The sequence below is a fragment of the Macaca fascicularis genome, chromosome 11 (assembly GCF_037993035.2).
Source record: "Macaca fascicularis isolate 582-1 chromosome 11, T2T-MFA8v1.1".
Taxonomy (NCBI): domain Eukaryota; kingdom Metazoa; phylum Chordata; class Mammalia; order Primates; family Cercopithecidae; genus Macaca; species Macaca fascicularis.
In genome coordinates, this window is record NC_088385.1 from 73,355,468 (window position 1) to 73,372,629 (window position 17,162).

At 38.1% G+C, this 17,162-nt stretch overlaps 1 protein-coding gene across 18 annotated transcripts in view; it reads right to left on the reverse strand.

Annotated features, from left to right (window-relative positions):
• GRIP1 (glutamate receptor interacting protein 1) overlaps positions 1–17,162 on the reverse strand; it is a 711,077-nt gene that overhangs the window by 225,679 nt on the left and 468,236 nt on the right. For 17 of the 18 annotated variants that reach the window (XM_045366606.3, XM_045366605.3, XM_045366596.3 and 14 more), the window contains exon 2: positions 8,227–8,307. The exons of the other annotated variant lie outside the window; for it this stretch is intronic. In XM_045366606.3, the coding sequence (XP_045222541.2) occupies positions 8,227–8,307 (81 nt within the window). The remainder of the gene's footprint in view (positions 1–8,226; positions 8,308–17,162) is intronic. 18 annotated transcript variants of the gene reach the window in all.

Genomic DNA, 17,162 nt, shown 5'->3' on the forward strand with positions numbered 1-17,162 from the left:
CTCTGAAAGGTATAAGTGCATGGAATAACACGGCCCGAAGCCCTAGTAGTTCGCCTCCTCAGTTTCTCCTAGTACTCCGTTACTTAGAGAGATAATGGCAGGAGCCCTATGACCCCAAGCCATTACTCATTAGCCCCCTCTAATTTAGGGCTCTAGTCAATAAGGACTGAGATGGAGTCTGTGACTTGGATGGACAGAGATCACCCATATTCAGAGGCTTCTGCTCAACTCACACCTTCTGGATACTTCCGACCAGAGGCTCAACTGGCTCGAGAAGTCAGTCTTCACATTTTGTTCTAAGTGAGGATTCTCTCTACCACCTTCTCCCTTCCCTCACTACTCAGGAATCTGGTCAAAATTTATATTTAACTAGGGTTTATCCAAGGTCCACTGTTTTCTAGCCCTGTGATTTTAGACAAGCGACTTCAGCTCTCAGAACTTCAGTTTGCTGGCGGGGTGCAGTGGCTCACACTTGTAATCCCAGCACGTTGGCAGGCTGAGGCAGGCAGATCATGAGGTCAGGAGTTCAAGACCAGCCTGGCCAACATAATGAAACCCCCATCTCTACTAAAAATACAAAAATTAGCTGGGCATAGTGGTGCACGTCATGGTGGCGCTACTCAGGAAGCTGAGGCAGGAGAATCGCTTGAACCTGGGAGGTGGAGGTTGCAGTGAGCTGAGATCATGCCACTGTATTCCAGCCTGGGTGACAGAGCAAGACTGTGTCCCCCACCACCAATAATAATAATAATAATAATAATAATAATAATTAATAAATAAATAAATAAAAGAACTTCAGTTTGCTCATGTGTAAGAGGGGAATAAAACTTATTTTCCCCCTGGTGATGTTTCTGAGGAAGAAATGAGATGATATTCATGAAGATGACCAGTCCAATACTTGGCACTGGCATGAAATAAATGGTAACTAGTACTTGTATAATCATTCCCCTTTCCCCACCTTCTCTCTCTCTCTCTCTCTGTCTCTCTCTTACTCTCGCTCTGGGTTAGGTTACTCCAATGATCATTTCATTCTCATTATTCCCCAAGCTTTGGCATAATATTGTTCAACCTCCTCTTTCTCTTTTCTTATTTCTTTTCATTTGTTAACAGAAGCCCCCAAAGCCTTTCACTGTCATTCAAATGACGTTTCTGCACTACAAATCAACAACTACTTACTGACTACCAACAAAGTGAAGTTTTGTGGTTGTCAAAGTCATGTCTTCTGAGAAGAATCTCATTCCAAGTCAGTGTTTCCCAAAGTAGGTGTGTATAGATATTGCTGGATGCAAGATGACTTAAGATGACACAGAAACCTTTGTTTTTAATTTTCAGAGTTAGAAAAAATTTATATTAGAAAAATATTATTAGCATATAAAATTACAGATAGTAAAGCCTATGATAAACCTAAGTAAAAAAGTATACCAATTTAAACTTACTTAAAATCATATTAATTATAGTAGAGGTGGAACACAAATATATAACAAAAGTAATGAAGATGACATATGAGTAACTGAAATTTGGGAAGCTGTTCTGAGTCATATAAGGTCAATAGATAAGAAAATATTAATAGGCCCAACTACTCTATTCAAAAGTAAACTATGTAAGATGTTTCTTCACTTTCTTCAATGCCAATCAAGCCATACAACTTCTACCTAGCCTAATTTTCTAAAGTCACCTAAAACCCTAGGGTCAATGGTCTACCAAACCCAGGAATGGGAGAATTAATTTTTTTCAGGGCAAAAGTAATAGAGGGAAAAGACTTTTTCCTTATAGCTCTTATGGCTATATCCTCAGTCAGCCTGTAAAATTTTTCTGACACTGGAGGCTGTTGCTAGCTGTCATCAGAGTCACTCCTACATGTACCTGGAGCACAACATTGACCAAGTGCCATCTCTCCTATAACACAGGAATTCCCAAACAGGGGGTTCAGGAAATACCAAAGCACAGTTACCACAAAAAAAATTTCCCCTAAATTGCATGCTGGAAGAATTATTGTTTCAAAATCACTTGCTGCATATGCACCACTTTATTGTATTTCAGCCAATGTTTACTAAGGCATGAGAGAAGTTCAAACATAATAGACTGTCGTTTCTCCAAATCACTAATGAAAGCTATGGTTCTGAACACACAAATCAAGGTGCTGGTTTTGCCTTGTGCTACTTGAGGAGCACTCAGTATGTACTCACAGCCACATAGCAAACTGGATCAGTTCTCTGGAGGAGATACTTAATGTGTACCTGCCATAATAAGTAATATGTTTGGCTCTGCATTGCTCTATTTATAGACCAGCGTTTCTTCCTCATATTTTTTAGCACTTTTCTACAAGCAGAACACATGAATGAATCACTCTTATCTTCTCAATTTTATTATTAAATGGTGCTCAACTTTTTCCTCGGGTGTTTTAGGACCGCACAGACATTTTCTGGTCAAATAGAAACAAATGAGGCTGGGGGGAACCTCTGGCCTTTCAAAGTCTCTAGCTTCTGGCTGACCTATATTTCATTCATTAGTCTTGGGCAGCAGGCATTTTCTTGGAAATGTCATGTTGGGTGGAACTTCAAGGCCAAATGTGAGTATTTGCTGCAGCATACAATGAGACAGAAAACACATGGTCAACAGAGAACTTGTTGCACTTTTTCTGTAGGAAAGTATGCTGGTCTTAGGGTCACAGATTCCTCACACAGAAAATCTACCTGCTGACTTTTGCTTATTCATTGATTCCACAAGTATTGATCAAATACCTAACATTTGCTAAGGACTGTTGCATGCACTGGAGATAACAGGTGAACTAGACATATAGAGGATCTGCCCTCGTGTAGCTTACATTTTAGCTAGGGACTGAGAAACAAAAAAATAATAAATTTGTAAGTTAATTTCCTATAGCGATAACTACTATGGAAAACAAAACAAGACATGGGAGAAGCCAGAATCTCAGGTATATTTGCAGTGCTAACAGTCTTGACTTTATAATCGTAGAAACTTCTCTCTAAAGAAGTAATGTAATTTAGCTACTTTCTTAAATATTCAGTAATTTTAACACTTGTACACATAATTTTAGGTTCTTTCTTAAGGCTGACACTGGATGGATTTGGCAGAGTACACCCTGGCCCTTAGTTCTCATTGTCCTCACTTTGGCCCACTGGGACACTTGCGAGGATGCAGGGACAGCTGGACTGAGAAACAAAGGTACTTATCTCTTGGTATTTTTTTCCCATGTTGGTCATGTCCTCATTAATAGTAGATTCTGCCTTAGTTTCTTTGGACAGCAACTGTGTACTTTTAGGACATTTCACACTTGCTTGATTCAACTGACTTTGGTTTCTCATCCCTGAGATACATTCTTTTTAAAATTTTTTTTTTATTTTTTACTTTTTGAGAGAGGGTCTCACTCTGGAGAACAGTGGTGCCATCATGACTCACTGCAGCCTTGATTTCCTGGGCTCAGGCAATCCTCTCACCTCAATGTCCTGAGTAGCTGGGACCACAGGTGCATGCCGCCATGCCCAGCTGATTTTTGTATTTTTTGTAGAGACAGTGTTTCACCATGTTGCCCAGGCTGGAACTCTCAGGCTTAAGAGATCCGGCTGCCTTGACCTCCCAAAGTTCTGGGATTATAGGTATGAGCCACTGTGTCCAGCCTCACTCATTTTTTTGCAGGGGCTCAATAGTAGAACTAACCAGATGAAGCAGAACCAGGCATTTACACACTTGAACAGTGGTATAGCTGTAAAGTCCTAGTGTAAAAGTCACACTATATATCTTCTGTAATAATACAAATTTACATAAATGAAGCATCTAATGATATGAATAACAAAGACAGGAAAAATTTGGATCAGAGAGGGCAGAACCTTCAAATTCCTATTGTAGCCTCTTAATTTAAGGTTACCAGCTCCTCCCTGGTGTCAAGGGTATGGTATTATGGGGATTATCTTCCAGACTTTGATTGTTCAATAGATACTGACTTTTCCTGGATGTATTCTAATCAGCTTGACTGTACACATCTTGGGCTACTGGACATTTCAGATTCTCAGCTTCATTTTTTACTACCCACTCCCAAGTACCTAAATGTGAGCAGCAAGAAAGACTGATGTATACTTTACTCCCTTAAGACCTAATTGATAAGTATATTTTCTTACATTTTAGGCTGGGAAAAAAAACCCCACACAAACGTTTATGGCATTATTCTGGGTACAGATTGAAGAAAATTTTCCTGCGTGCACCAAAGTTTAGAAATGTAATAGATATGAATATTTGACATCTTCCTGCATTTGTCAATTGTCCAGAATTCTTTGGGCAATTAGTCAAGACTGATATAAGCAAAGAAAGATGTCCTATATAGAAAGAGGAGGCAAGTCAAATAAGTAATATACTATCTCTAGGTTTTGAGGTCAAGTGTAGTATCCTGTCTTTCCTTCACAAATATGAGACAGACAGGATTAAATGCCTCATCTCTAAGTGGGCAAGGTCACAGATTATTGCAAAATATGCCAAACTCAAAGTCTGTACAGATTTTCTCTAACGATTTCGACAAACCCTTCAAGTGGTCGAACTTCATTTCACCAGCAATCTGTCAAATAAAGGAGAATCAACAGATTCTTTTTAATAGACATTGATATATGGTAAAATCTGTTAGTTCTAAATACCTTTGTCCTTGGAATTTATCTTATTTTTGAAAACTAATGGGGAGAAATGAGATTGAAAATACATCTCCCTAATATTTTTAATTGAATATTAAGTCTCTAATACAAACTTAAAGTTTGGTATCATAGGACACTCATGTCATTCTTTACTATCATCAGTATTAAAAATTTCATTAAACCTTATGGAAGACTAAAAGATCCTTTTAGTTTTACATTTTATGCCATATGAGACACGATTAAAATGACAAGTTCCCAAATAACATGAATAATGTATTTCCCCTTTATCCAAAGCAAGTGCATTTTGCTCCTAAGAGTGTTTAATCCATTTTCTTTTTCAGGAAGAGGAAAGGAGGGCGATAAAAGGATTTATGGTTAGAACGGGTATTTAATGAAAGGCACATATTTGGCTTGTGATTGTAAAATAACTGCTGTAGTTATTCTGAGTTTAGACAGGAGTCATAGATTTTCACATTAATAAAAGCAAATTATGATTCTGTTAACATTCATATTTACCTCTTTGGGACAGAATTGTTTAAAGTTACTCTGTTTTAGTCATGGAAATAGTAGAGTCCGTATTAAGAAACCTTATTTCTGTGTATGTATATAAATGTTTACTTCAGGAAGCACCAGATCTACATTTATAGAATAAGTTTCAAAGAACAGCTTAAAATATCATAAAACTTAGAGAAACTTAAGGTGCCTTCTGCTACTTTATACTCTTTTTCCACTATATTCCACCCCATTCATCAGAGAAAGTGCTAATATGAATGGTCAAATCCCGTCACCATCTTTGGACCACTGGGAGTGGAGCTTTACGGGGAGATGTAGGCAAAAGCCATAGCTCTGTTAAGATTTTAGCCTCCTTGTGTTTGCTTACTCCCCAGCAGCTGGGGCAGATCAATGGCCCTGGAGCTGCATCTTACTTGGGAGGGGCCTCTGCATTGAGAAGGTCAGAAACTAGTACATTAGCCAAACTCTCCTTTAGGGCTTCTTTTCATTGGTGCGCTTTTCTCTAGAGGCATCTTTCCATGCTGCCGGGGTGTTAAAAATATCTTGAGGGAAATAGGATTGGGAGTGAGCATAGGAAAAGGAGACTAAGGCTGTAAATGTCCATCTAGCTCAAGCCTTGTCCAACCCACAGCCCACAGGCTGTAATACAGCCCAGGATGGCTTTGAATGTGACCCAACACAAATTCGTAAATGTTTTAAAAACATTTTGAGATTTTTTTTGTGATTATTTTTTATTTTTATTATTACTTGCTTTAGTTCATCAGCTATCATTAGTGTATTTTATGTGTGGCCCAAGACAATTATTCTTCTTCCAATGTGGTCCAGGGAAGCCAAAAGATTGGACTCTCCTGAATTCTGGCTCTTATAGCTCTGTATGGTCCAACTTAGTCCATCAGGAGAACACTTCAGGATTTTTCAGTTGAAGCTCTGGTAAATAATAAAGAGGATACACTTACTTGGCCTTTTCCTCTGTGCGTTTTTCTCTCTCTCATGGACTTAGTGGGGGCAAAAGTGGACACAGTAGGTGATTGCTCAAGATTTCTGGATGTTGGGTTTCACTTCTGTTTGAGTTATTTCTTGGCCAAACATCTGAGAATACTCTCTTCTTTTTGCCAGAACAAGAGTTCATGGGTACTTTTAAGTAAGACAGTAAGGGATTAGAACTCCATGAGTCATTAGTCAGGAGGCAGTTTCCAAGAAGTTTTTTAATTCTCTCCTTAAAATACTATTAAGTAATAGTCTGCTGTTAACCACTTTGGTTTCTTAGCCCTCTGGCTGGTGCAATCTTTTTTCTTGAACTGCTCTAAATAACTAAGAAGATTCTGAACACTCCTAATAACCTCCGGCCCCTACCTTGAGATGAACAAAAAGGGGTCTATCAATGGTCAAGCTCCAGGAAAACATCTCATAAAGCTTACCAACAGTTAATGATTCCAGTGACTTTTATATCTAACATAAAGACAAGGAAAAGACAAAATTCATGATGAAGAATAATATGTGCCACAAACTAGGGATTATGATGAACCAATTCTGTGTATTTAACGTGTAACTTAAAAAACTACTTAATGACTTTAAGAAAAAGGAAGGCCTTCAAACGTGTTGTCATTAGAATGTGGCACTAGAGAACCCATGAAAAGAAAACATTGATAATAGCATATTTGCTTAGTATCCCATAGAGTTATGAGGACACTGGGAAGTCTCCTTCTTCCCAGCAGTAGAATACTCAGTACCGGTGAATGTAGAGCAGCCAAGAAAGAATTGATGGGTAACTGATATTCTTGAACTTCAAACGGAATATTTCTTTAATGCTGACAAGGAGAAAACAGATAACACAGTCCAGAACTGACTGTAGTAGTTTTTCTAAATGCAACCAGCATGAAGAATGATGTTCTATAGGATAAAATAGAAGACATCTTGGCACTGGGTGATGCCATCTAATTGCAGAGTTCAAACTGCTTTAGAATCTTTGAAGCACCAAAACAAGGATGTAAAACATATTCATAATATGTGTCTTCATAAGTCCTGTACTTTCAAAATGAATCTAAGCCTTTGGAATAAGAGTAAAAATAACCACCTGAAATTTTTATAAAAATAAAGAATAATCATGAAGAGGGTTACTCACAAATGGGATTCATCTTGCTCTTTATTCAAGTGGAAAATTCTTCCTTTCACTGACACGTTTGCCAAACCATTCCATTTAATGTAGGAAACACCACTTTGTTTCTTCTGAATTGCTAAAACTATTGTACTCTAAAATCCTGTAGCTGAGGTTTAGCTGTACTCAATTTGCTTGTATAAAATATACAATACATCATTTTAAATCAAAGTTTAAATGTATTAATGCTTTTAACCCTTCTAAGTACAATTGCTTCCACAAGGAATTTTTCCGTGAATTATCTAGTTCAGATTGTTTGAATAGCATTTTGAATTTCCTTTCCTCTTTAATTTCAGAACTTACATGTTTTTGTGTCATTCACAAATCAAAGCTTCAAAATATTGAAGTTTTGGGGTAAAGACATTTAAAGATATTTCTTCAAAATGTTTTGTTGGAAAAACATAGATATCACTCATTGTATTACAATACAATTCACACTTTCCTAAGGAAACAAAATCACAAATTTCACAAGAGCTGTCCAATGGAAGCAAATTCAGGTTCAAAGAGATGAGAAGAAAAGAGTGATTTTGCATTCAGCATATATGATCTGTTGCGGCAACTGTGAATTCCTTATTTCTGCCAGCTATAGCTCAGTAAAGAAATGGATGCTATTGTGAAAGTCATCCCCTGAAAACAGAGATGAGAGTAAGTAAATGAGTAGAGTTGATACAAATTCAAGTCATTTTGCAAAGGATTTTACATTGATGGATTACAAGATGAATTCTCACAAGTTGGCAAGGTTTTCTAAAGTCTAGCTTTTATGAATATTGTTTGAACAAGTGGTGTAGAATTCATTCTATGCTCTGTGAAATAACATGATTTATTATTATTATTATTTTTACCAAGTTGGAATTGTTTAGAATCACCAAATAACAGGATTCAAAAGTAAAACAGCTGAAAAATCCAACAGTCTGGTCTAACCTGGGATGCTCTGTCTCCTCACAGCCAACGCTCCATCAGGCGGCTTTGTCTGGCTGGCGGATTTAGTGTAGGGACTCTCATCTGCAAAGGTACAATGAAGCGTTTGGTTAATTTCCATCCAGTTTCTAATGCAGTGAAGATTTTTAACGGATTGCAATCCTTCTGCGAGAGAGAAGTGGTACAGTACAGTGGAAAGTGTTGGTAGGCCTGGGTCCTATACTTGGGTTAGCTGTGCGATCAATCTTTGAAAATGTTGTGAATATGTTTCTTCCCTTATAAAAGAGAGAGAAAATTCTCATCTACTTCTTAGGGTTGTCAGGATCAAAAGCTATAGTGCTCATGAAGATGTTTATGAAATGGTAAGAAGTATGCAAATAGAGTATACAAATTATTTGTCACCTACATTCATTGATAAGTAAGTACCAGTGAATAGGTGTAACAAAGACAAAGAAGAAATAAAATGGCTCAATGGGCACTAAGAATAATCAGGTAGAAGAACAAAGAAAGTAAAAAGAAAGGCAATATTTCAGATAAGCAGATGACAGAGTTAGTATTGCAAGGGAAATAAAGCCACTCAGAGTTAGTAGGTTCCTCCTGGGAGTGTGAACTGGCAGCCAGTGCAAAGCAGAGGGATAGAGATGTTCAGAGGGAAGACCAGAGGAGCTAGGTTGAGAATAGGGAAGGAATGATGGTTTGGCAAAAGAAGACATATATTGCAATGAGCTTGTTTGTGCTCTTTTAGAAAGAGATGAAAATAACTTGCAGAATTATTAAAAGAGCAACTGAGAAGACAGAAGGTCTAAAGCTTAATGGATCTGTGAGAGTTAGGCAAGAAGGTGAATGATTAAAACAGTAGGTGACAAGATCATGGAGACAATGGGTCCATCCAGTTCTAAGTAAGGTGATTTTTTTTTTAACTTTGAAAATGATTTTACCTGACTAGGAATAAAGGAGCAGTGATCTAGGATGGCAAATACTAAGGCTAAAATAAAGGACAATTCTTACTAATTGGGATGGGAGCATTTATAAAAAGTAAAAGAAATGTGAATAACAACCTTAAAAATTTCAAGAATAAGATGTACATGGCTTGAGTAAATAGAATGTAAAATAATTATCTAGCATATTCAGTCCAGCTAGATAACCTAAATGTCACACTGTAAGATGTATTATTGTTGTTGTAACCATTTTATAATAGCAGGAAATCATTAAAGAACTTAAAGAAGCCATATTGTACATGACAAACTATTACACATAACAAGGATTTATTCAGAACAAGGCTTTATCATCTGAGAACATTAATTCTCCCAACTGAATGGCTTGTGTTTCAAAATTGAGGAACTCATTTCCTCTCTAGGATGAACTTCTGGTTTGAAATGATTCATGATTTCTTCATAAAACTAACAAGGTCTTTATACGCAATGACGAAAGGAAAAGATTAACACTGCTGTAAGTGGCAATTAACTTAAAAAATATAAGTCATGCTGTTTCACGTTTATATTTAATTTGTCACACAATTTTTTATATTCTTCCAACCATAAAGATAAACTACCAACTTTCAGATAACAATTCAATCAACACCATTTTTGCTTTAGAAGTGGTATCTTAGGTCTTCGACTCTTCTCTTTGCAAACACCATTTTGAGTATAATTAAAACCCACAAAACAAAATACAAAATGTAAACATCACACTACAAAAGTCTCCCTTTGCCCCACCATTGTCACTTGAATATTTGAGTGTTTTTCTCACAGTGTTAATAAGAAGGCAATATGCTTCATTTAGTACCTTTTAAAACAAATGTACTATGTATTAAAGCCGGGGACTCTTTATAAGACTGCTTTAAAAATGTATTTCCTTTCATTGTCCAAAACCTTGAAACGGTGTATTTATGAGCATAGAGCACTAAGCCAGGAAATAATCACAACAACCAGGCTTAGGTACGGCATCTTGGAAGCCTAAAAGCTTTCCTCAGTGTTCTATTTGTCAAGATTCCAGCCAATTAAAGTCTTGAGTTGAATCCAGTGTTGGCTTTTTATAAAGGGCAATAAGAGATTTACCCAGGAGACTCTGGGGTTATCTGCACTTGATGCTCTATTTTAAAGAGCTATTTCTTTAGAAATGTACCCAGTTTGCATTTCAGAAGTAGTCAACCCTGGTAAAATGGTTTTCTCATTTATATTTGAAAACAACTTCCTTGATTTAGAACTGAGATAGTCTAGTTGAGCACATCCTTAAAAGGTTGAAACTGAATTATAGATGACCACCTGGCCAGCCTCTCCATCACCACCCCCAACTGCTCCCAATATCAAGAGTGACCTTACTGAGCACAGGCGAAAGTAAATAATTATCTAGAAGCGAAATCTTGTATTGGTTAAAGGACCAGAATGAAAAAGTTCAGTGCTATCTAATGTTGTCTAAGCGGCATTATTGCTTTCACCCTGATTGCCAAAGCCAATCACGCCAAAGCCTATCAGTGTGAAAGCAATAATTCCTAATGGAAGGGAGGCAGAGGCTTGGCAACATTGATCATCAGAGCTAAGGAGGGCATAGCAGCAGAGCAGCATGGCACAATATAACTTGGTTTTTAGAAGACTTTCCTGAAGAGTGTCTTTTTATTTTAAATACCTTAGAGGCACCATGGCCTTTTATAAAAAGCTGCCTATCACAGAATGAACACCAGCTCTCTTGACGTGATTTACTGAAAGTCAGCTCTAGATTTAAACTTGTTTGAAAATAGAAATGGATAAAACACACTGAATGAATCTGTGGCTGATGGCTCCACAGTAGGATATTAAAGGACCAGAGTGTCCAGAGTGCATTTCTAATCCTTGAGCATAAAGTCATGGAGAACTACGGAGGCTTCTATCTTCTCTTGTGTCCCTAAATGCAGCTTTATAGATATATCCCTAGAATTTCATGCTTATAAGGGATAATCTATTATTATTATTTTTTTTTTTGAGACGGAGTCTCGCTGCGTCGCCCAGGCTGGAGTGCAGTGGCCGGATCTCAGCTCACTGCAAGCTCCGCCTCCCGGGTTCACGCCATTCTCCTGCCTCAGCCTCCCGAGTAGCTGGGACTACAGGCGCCCGACACCTTGCCCGGCTAATTTTTTGTATTTTTTAGTAGAGACGGGGTTTCACTGGGTTAGCCAGGATGGTCTCGATCTCCTGACCTCATGATCCGCCCGTCTCGGCCTCCCAAAGTGCTGGGATTACAGGCTTGAGCCACCACGCCCGGTTATAAGGGATAATCTAGACCATTCTTTCATTGTAAATAGAACTGAGGCCCAGAAAGATAAATTTACAGGAGGACACACATCTAAATTGAGTCTAGATGGAATTTCTTATATTCTTAGTCCCATGTTCTTTCTTCATTTCCTTTTAGATAGACGATAAGATTTCATAGGCCATTGGGTCCACATGTTGCTGTGTCACAGGAGTGAGTGATTGGGCACACTGTACCAGCAGAGACCTTGTATGGTGTAAGTTAATTGCTACAGTGAAGCCTTTGAAAATGAGCCTGAGCCACATAGCCAATTATTTTTGTGTATATATACATCCCATTCTTCCCTCCTCCACATATTTGTTGCCTAAAGCAAACAACAGTTACAAATGGTACTACCGAACTAATTTATGCTTTTCAGTTCATTTCTTTGAAGATAAAATTTAAAAGCAACGTCAATATAGCTCATTGTTCCCCAGGATGAGCCTTAAAAGAGTCACTGAATTATAAGATTTATGTTAATACTTTTCTTTGTTTCATTGAAGAGATACTAAATAGGCTTTCAAGTTAAATCCAGATATATCAATAAACAAAAAAAGGTCAAATGACAAGGAAAGAAATCAATCAGAATAGTACCTAGCACATCGTAGGCTTTCACTAAATGTTTGCTGATAGAATATGTGAATTAATTATATTCACTTTTTCAAACAAGAGCATTTGTTGTAAACAAAGAACATGAAGAAAGTCAAACATTTGTTATAAGCTATATTCCCTCCTACTTCTGCTTTTCTTTTTCTAGGTTGATAGCCTATTCCTTTTAAAGTCACATTATCATCCAACAGCTATTAAATATTGATGTAATGTGAAAAATCTGACCCTTTATAAAAAGGTTATCAACATATATTTCCTTTCATTTTCATTCAGACTGTAGAATGATTGATCAACCTTTAAAATAATGTCTTTAAACAAAAGAATTATGATTTTCATAGCAGACTCTCAGCCCAGACTTGGATGATCATATTAACCAGGGATTCTCACTAAAAGTCACTACAGGGGAAAGCAGACATTCAGTTAGTGAGCTACTTGCTCACTGAAATGAATGTTTCAAGCAATCATTAAGGGCATCTCAGGGTATCAACACTGCCAGCCTTTCCTAACAACATCTTAGCAGGTAGGTAATCACCATCACACATGATGGCCCTTCACAGGGGCTTACCTGTTGGTCACAATAAAGAACATGGGTCCCTTTAGAGTGACATCTCATGAGGCTAGGGAAAAATGCACTCCATTAACAGGGAGAATTGACATGGTGACAAAGGCACCAAAAGCGTTAGTCAAGCATATACTTAAAGCAGAAGAAGAACAAAAAGGGGGACCATCTGTCCCTCTCATTCCCCCCAGTTTGGCCAGTTTCCTCATGTGCCAAACACAGGAGGGGCAAACACAGATCATTTGTTTTGATCACATGAAGCTGGTGTTTATAAACTTGGAAAGCCACCAGCGGGCACCTAAGGAGCAATGCTTCACTATGCATCACAAACCGCCTGTGCTGGAGCTGGGAGAGTCACATCATGAGGAAGGGACTCAGGTCCCCTCATGCTCTCAAATCCTCCAACGTTTGCTTGGTATCAAACAGCATCCTTGTGTCACCAGGCTGGTTCCTGTTTCTCCATTTCCTGAGACTCTCATTTCTCACTCTGGGCTATGCAGAGGAACCCGATATGAATATGGTTTCAGGAATCTCTAGCTGTGTTCAAAGCTTTGCTGAAGAAAGGAAATTTAATTTCCTTTGGCTGAGACTAATCAGCGTATGCTAAACAATTCTTAGCAACTAATTATGCACAACTGAGGCACCTGCTAAGCCAGCAGACCCCCTTAACATCTTGATTAGGAAAAAAGAAGGCATTTGGTGCAGTTAAATATTATGACCATTTCCCAGTAGCGAGGAGACAGGCAGGGCATGCCACAGTGCTCATGCATGTCCTTACAAACTTGAAATAAAAGCCTGGTTTCCATGAATGAACAAAATAAAATCCACTGTGGATGAAACAATCTGTCCCTTGAATTCAATTAAATGTCACACAATTTAGTACCTACTATGAGCAAACTAAGACTCAAAGTACACAAAAGATAATGACACTTTCAGTGGAGTGGTGATGGCAGAATCACTACTCCCTACATTTGAGACTAGAACATGGTACTGGATTACCTGACGGGGAGAATGAGAATGGGCTTAAGGTTAGGTGGAGGTGAAGCACAGGATGAGAAAGGGAGATCCACCACTAGGAATTTATCCGTAATTTTTCAATCAGAAAAATCAAGAAACAAGTCATTTTAGGCTTTCCGATAACATGGTAGTTTTGTGTGGTGGGGAGCCATAATCGTTTCAGTAATTGGGTCCTGTGAACATTTTATCCCAGTTAGCATGAACATAACATGGTTGCTTCTCTCCCATAGACACTAGCCTTCCAGTCCCATTTGCTTCCCTGGTGGTTTGATGGCACACTTTGAAATTTAAGCAAGATTTCCTGAAGGATAACTGTTAAGGCTTTTTGACAACAGAGCTTAATTATATCTTTCTCTTCTTGTTAAAATGATGCATAACTACAATCACAGGGCCCCACATAATTTAAAGAAATTAAATTGTTCATAATTCCTGATTCAAATAACCCTATTTTTCTACGGTCAAGCAAAAAGTGCACTCATGATCTCTCCTAGAGTCAGAAGGCTGCCAAGTCCTACACAGGCTTCGGCTCTACAGCTTTGGTATGTGGAGGCTGTAACATGGAGAGTTGCTTACAACTTACCGAGAATGCATCAATTTCATTTCCTTCCCTAATCTGATAGAGGGGTCCATACAGCTAAGTTTACACCAGAAGATTGGGGAATGATCTGAGCTTGATGACAAGAAGCAGAGGCAGTGTGCTGCCCTGTGATAGTCTCTTTCCTATGAAAAGATGATTTCCCCCATCTACTTTCCCTCCTCCCTTTTGTTATTTGTTTTGCATCTGCATGGCATTAATGTCTATCCTTGACTCTGCAGGTTTCCTTATAGTGTCATAATTCAGACACAGATGTGCTCTATATTCCTAAAGGGACCAGATCTTTTGCCTTTTTTTTTTTTTCTTTTTTTTTTGAGATAGGGTCTCACTCTGTCACCCTGCCTAGCATGCAGTGGTATGATCATGGCTCACTGCAGCCTCAAAATCCTGAGCTCAAGTGCTCCTCCCACCTCAGCCTCTGAGCAGCTGGGATTGCAGGTGCATGCCACCAAGCCTGACTTTTTAAATTATTTTTTATAGAGGCTAGGTTTTGCTATGTTGCCCAGACTGGTCTCAAACTCCTGGCATCAAGTGATCCTCCCACCTCAGTCTTCCATAATGCTGGATTACAGGCATGAACCGCCACACCTGGCTTTCTTTTACTTTTGAACTTTGGGGAAAAAAAACAAAACACCCAGAGCACAATTTCATTTTAAGAACAAATATACAGTAGTTTTTTGGTTTCTTCACAGTGATAGAATATCTTGTAATTAACCATAATCTGATAACCATTTCAGGGATTAAATATCGCAGCTAAAAAGAATGGCAACAATATAGCTCACATTATCGTAAGCCTGTGTTATAAGATCATTTCTCTCCCTTACTGCTCTATTATCTAATTCTTGCTTCTCAAAATGTGGACCATGGATGAGCAGCAGGAGCATATCTGGGAATTGTCAAAAAATGTGGAATCTCAGCCTCCACCCCAACCCATGGAATCAGAGTCTGCATTTAACAAAATCTCCAGGTGATTTGTATGCACGTTAATGTTTAGAAAGCCCTGCTCCAATTGATATGACCAACAGCAACTGCACGGGTAGTGAGGATATACCTGTTCCAATGTCTCACCTGGTTGCATCAGGGGCAGCCTACAAAGTAGGTGGCAGAATGCCAGTCATATCAGCAAACTCCAAGAGTATCCCCAGGCCTGCAATCATCAAATTGCTCATGGACTGGTTTCTTCAAATGTAAAGGAAACTGTTGTAATGGTATGGTTTTGAGTGAATTCAATCTTCCCTTGATCCATTTTAAACCTCTCAACAAATCCTGAAATGGCTGAATTATAGGAGTAACTAGAGCTATCTAAGGTCAGATTCAGTGGAGCAAGTGACTGATTGTAATAATAATCTATTAGTCAATTTACATTTGAAGGTGGAGAGAGGAAATGGTATTGAATTACTATCCCCTAGCTAGTAAAGGTCAAATGAAAATAAAAAGTTATGTTCTGCCTCACGGCAGGGACATGAGGGAAGAATCTTCCATGACGCTGTCTCCTTAAATTCTTTCTCCTCAGATACACATTTGCTTCCTTACATCTGCACAGTTCTCCTGCAACCAGGAAGGTCTCCAGCACAGAACCTGGCCTCTGATCTGCATGCAGGGACAAACAGAACTGCGGTGGCCCCGGAGCATCTAGACAACCTTGTGGAAGTGGTCTGTGCTAGCTGGGCTGCTCAGTGATGCCTGCAGGCCTTTTGGGAAAGTAATATCTTTAGTCAGGTTAATTTGTAAATCCTCTCTGAAATTAATGAGCATGAAATTGCACATTTTCTGCCTCTGGCATTCCTATTGCTAATGTGTCTGAATCACAGATGATAACTCCTATGCTTCTTCCTAATATTGTTTCCAGCAAGGACAGCTGAACCAGTCTGTTAATGGCAGTCACAGACCCGCCTCATCACCGAAGAATCAAAATTTGTCAAGGGCTGGAATCCATGCCATAAAGTTCATTTTCATGACCATATCAGATCCCAATTAAAAACATTAACATCTTAAATTCATTATATCTTTCACATTTTCTCTTTGTGGAGAGGGCTATGTGCTTTAAAGCTTTGGTTTAGCCATTAGATTATGCCAGCTGACATTTTCAGTCTCTCATAGGTTCAATAAAGGCTTAGCCTCAGAATGACAATTTGGTGCAAAATTTGAACTACCTCAGCTGACATTTTCAGTCTCTCATAGGTTCAATAAATGACTAACTTTAGAATGACAATTTGGTGCAAAATTTGGATTACTTCACAGTAATGAGTACTGGCTATTTAAAACCACATTTTAAATTCTTATTTAAAAAGCACACCATTCTTCAGGGAAAAAGTATGCATTAACAGGTATAAACTGGCTAGACCACATCCAAGTATTCCTGGAGGGCCAAAGAACCAGTGTTTGATTTAGTGTAATGGCAATTGAGTGGTAGGATTAATAGAAATAAATAATACATTTGGAGTAATTAAGGTTTCTCCATTTTTTTAACTAACGAATATGAAATTCTAAGTCACTTTCATATATATATACAATTTGGACTGGACTAAATTTAGGGAAAAATGTAAAACAGTACATAGGTTTTCCTTAGATAATTCAAGAAACAAAATGTTTAAAATGTTCTCATGGAAAAGACTGGAAGTGATTTTTAAACACTCAAATAAGAACGATCATAGTTTCAAAACTGAATCATTTAAATGATTATATTGCTTTACTATTTAAACTGCTTCTTTTTTTGCCCCTTGTTTGGAATGTTTTTGGATTTCTAATGTAAACTGCGGAGAAAAAGAGGGAGCTTTCTGTCAAATCAGGGTTCTCCAAGAGTCCTTCTTTTACGTGACATTACTGTGAAGGTTTCCATATTTAGAAATTTTCAGTATGATAGCTGCTAGAATGAAGTCAAGACTGATGGGAAAA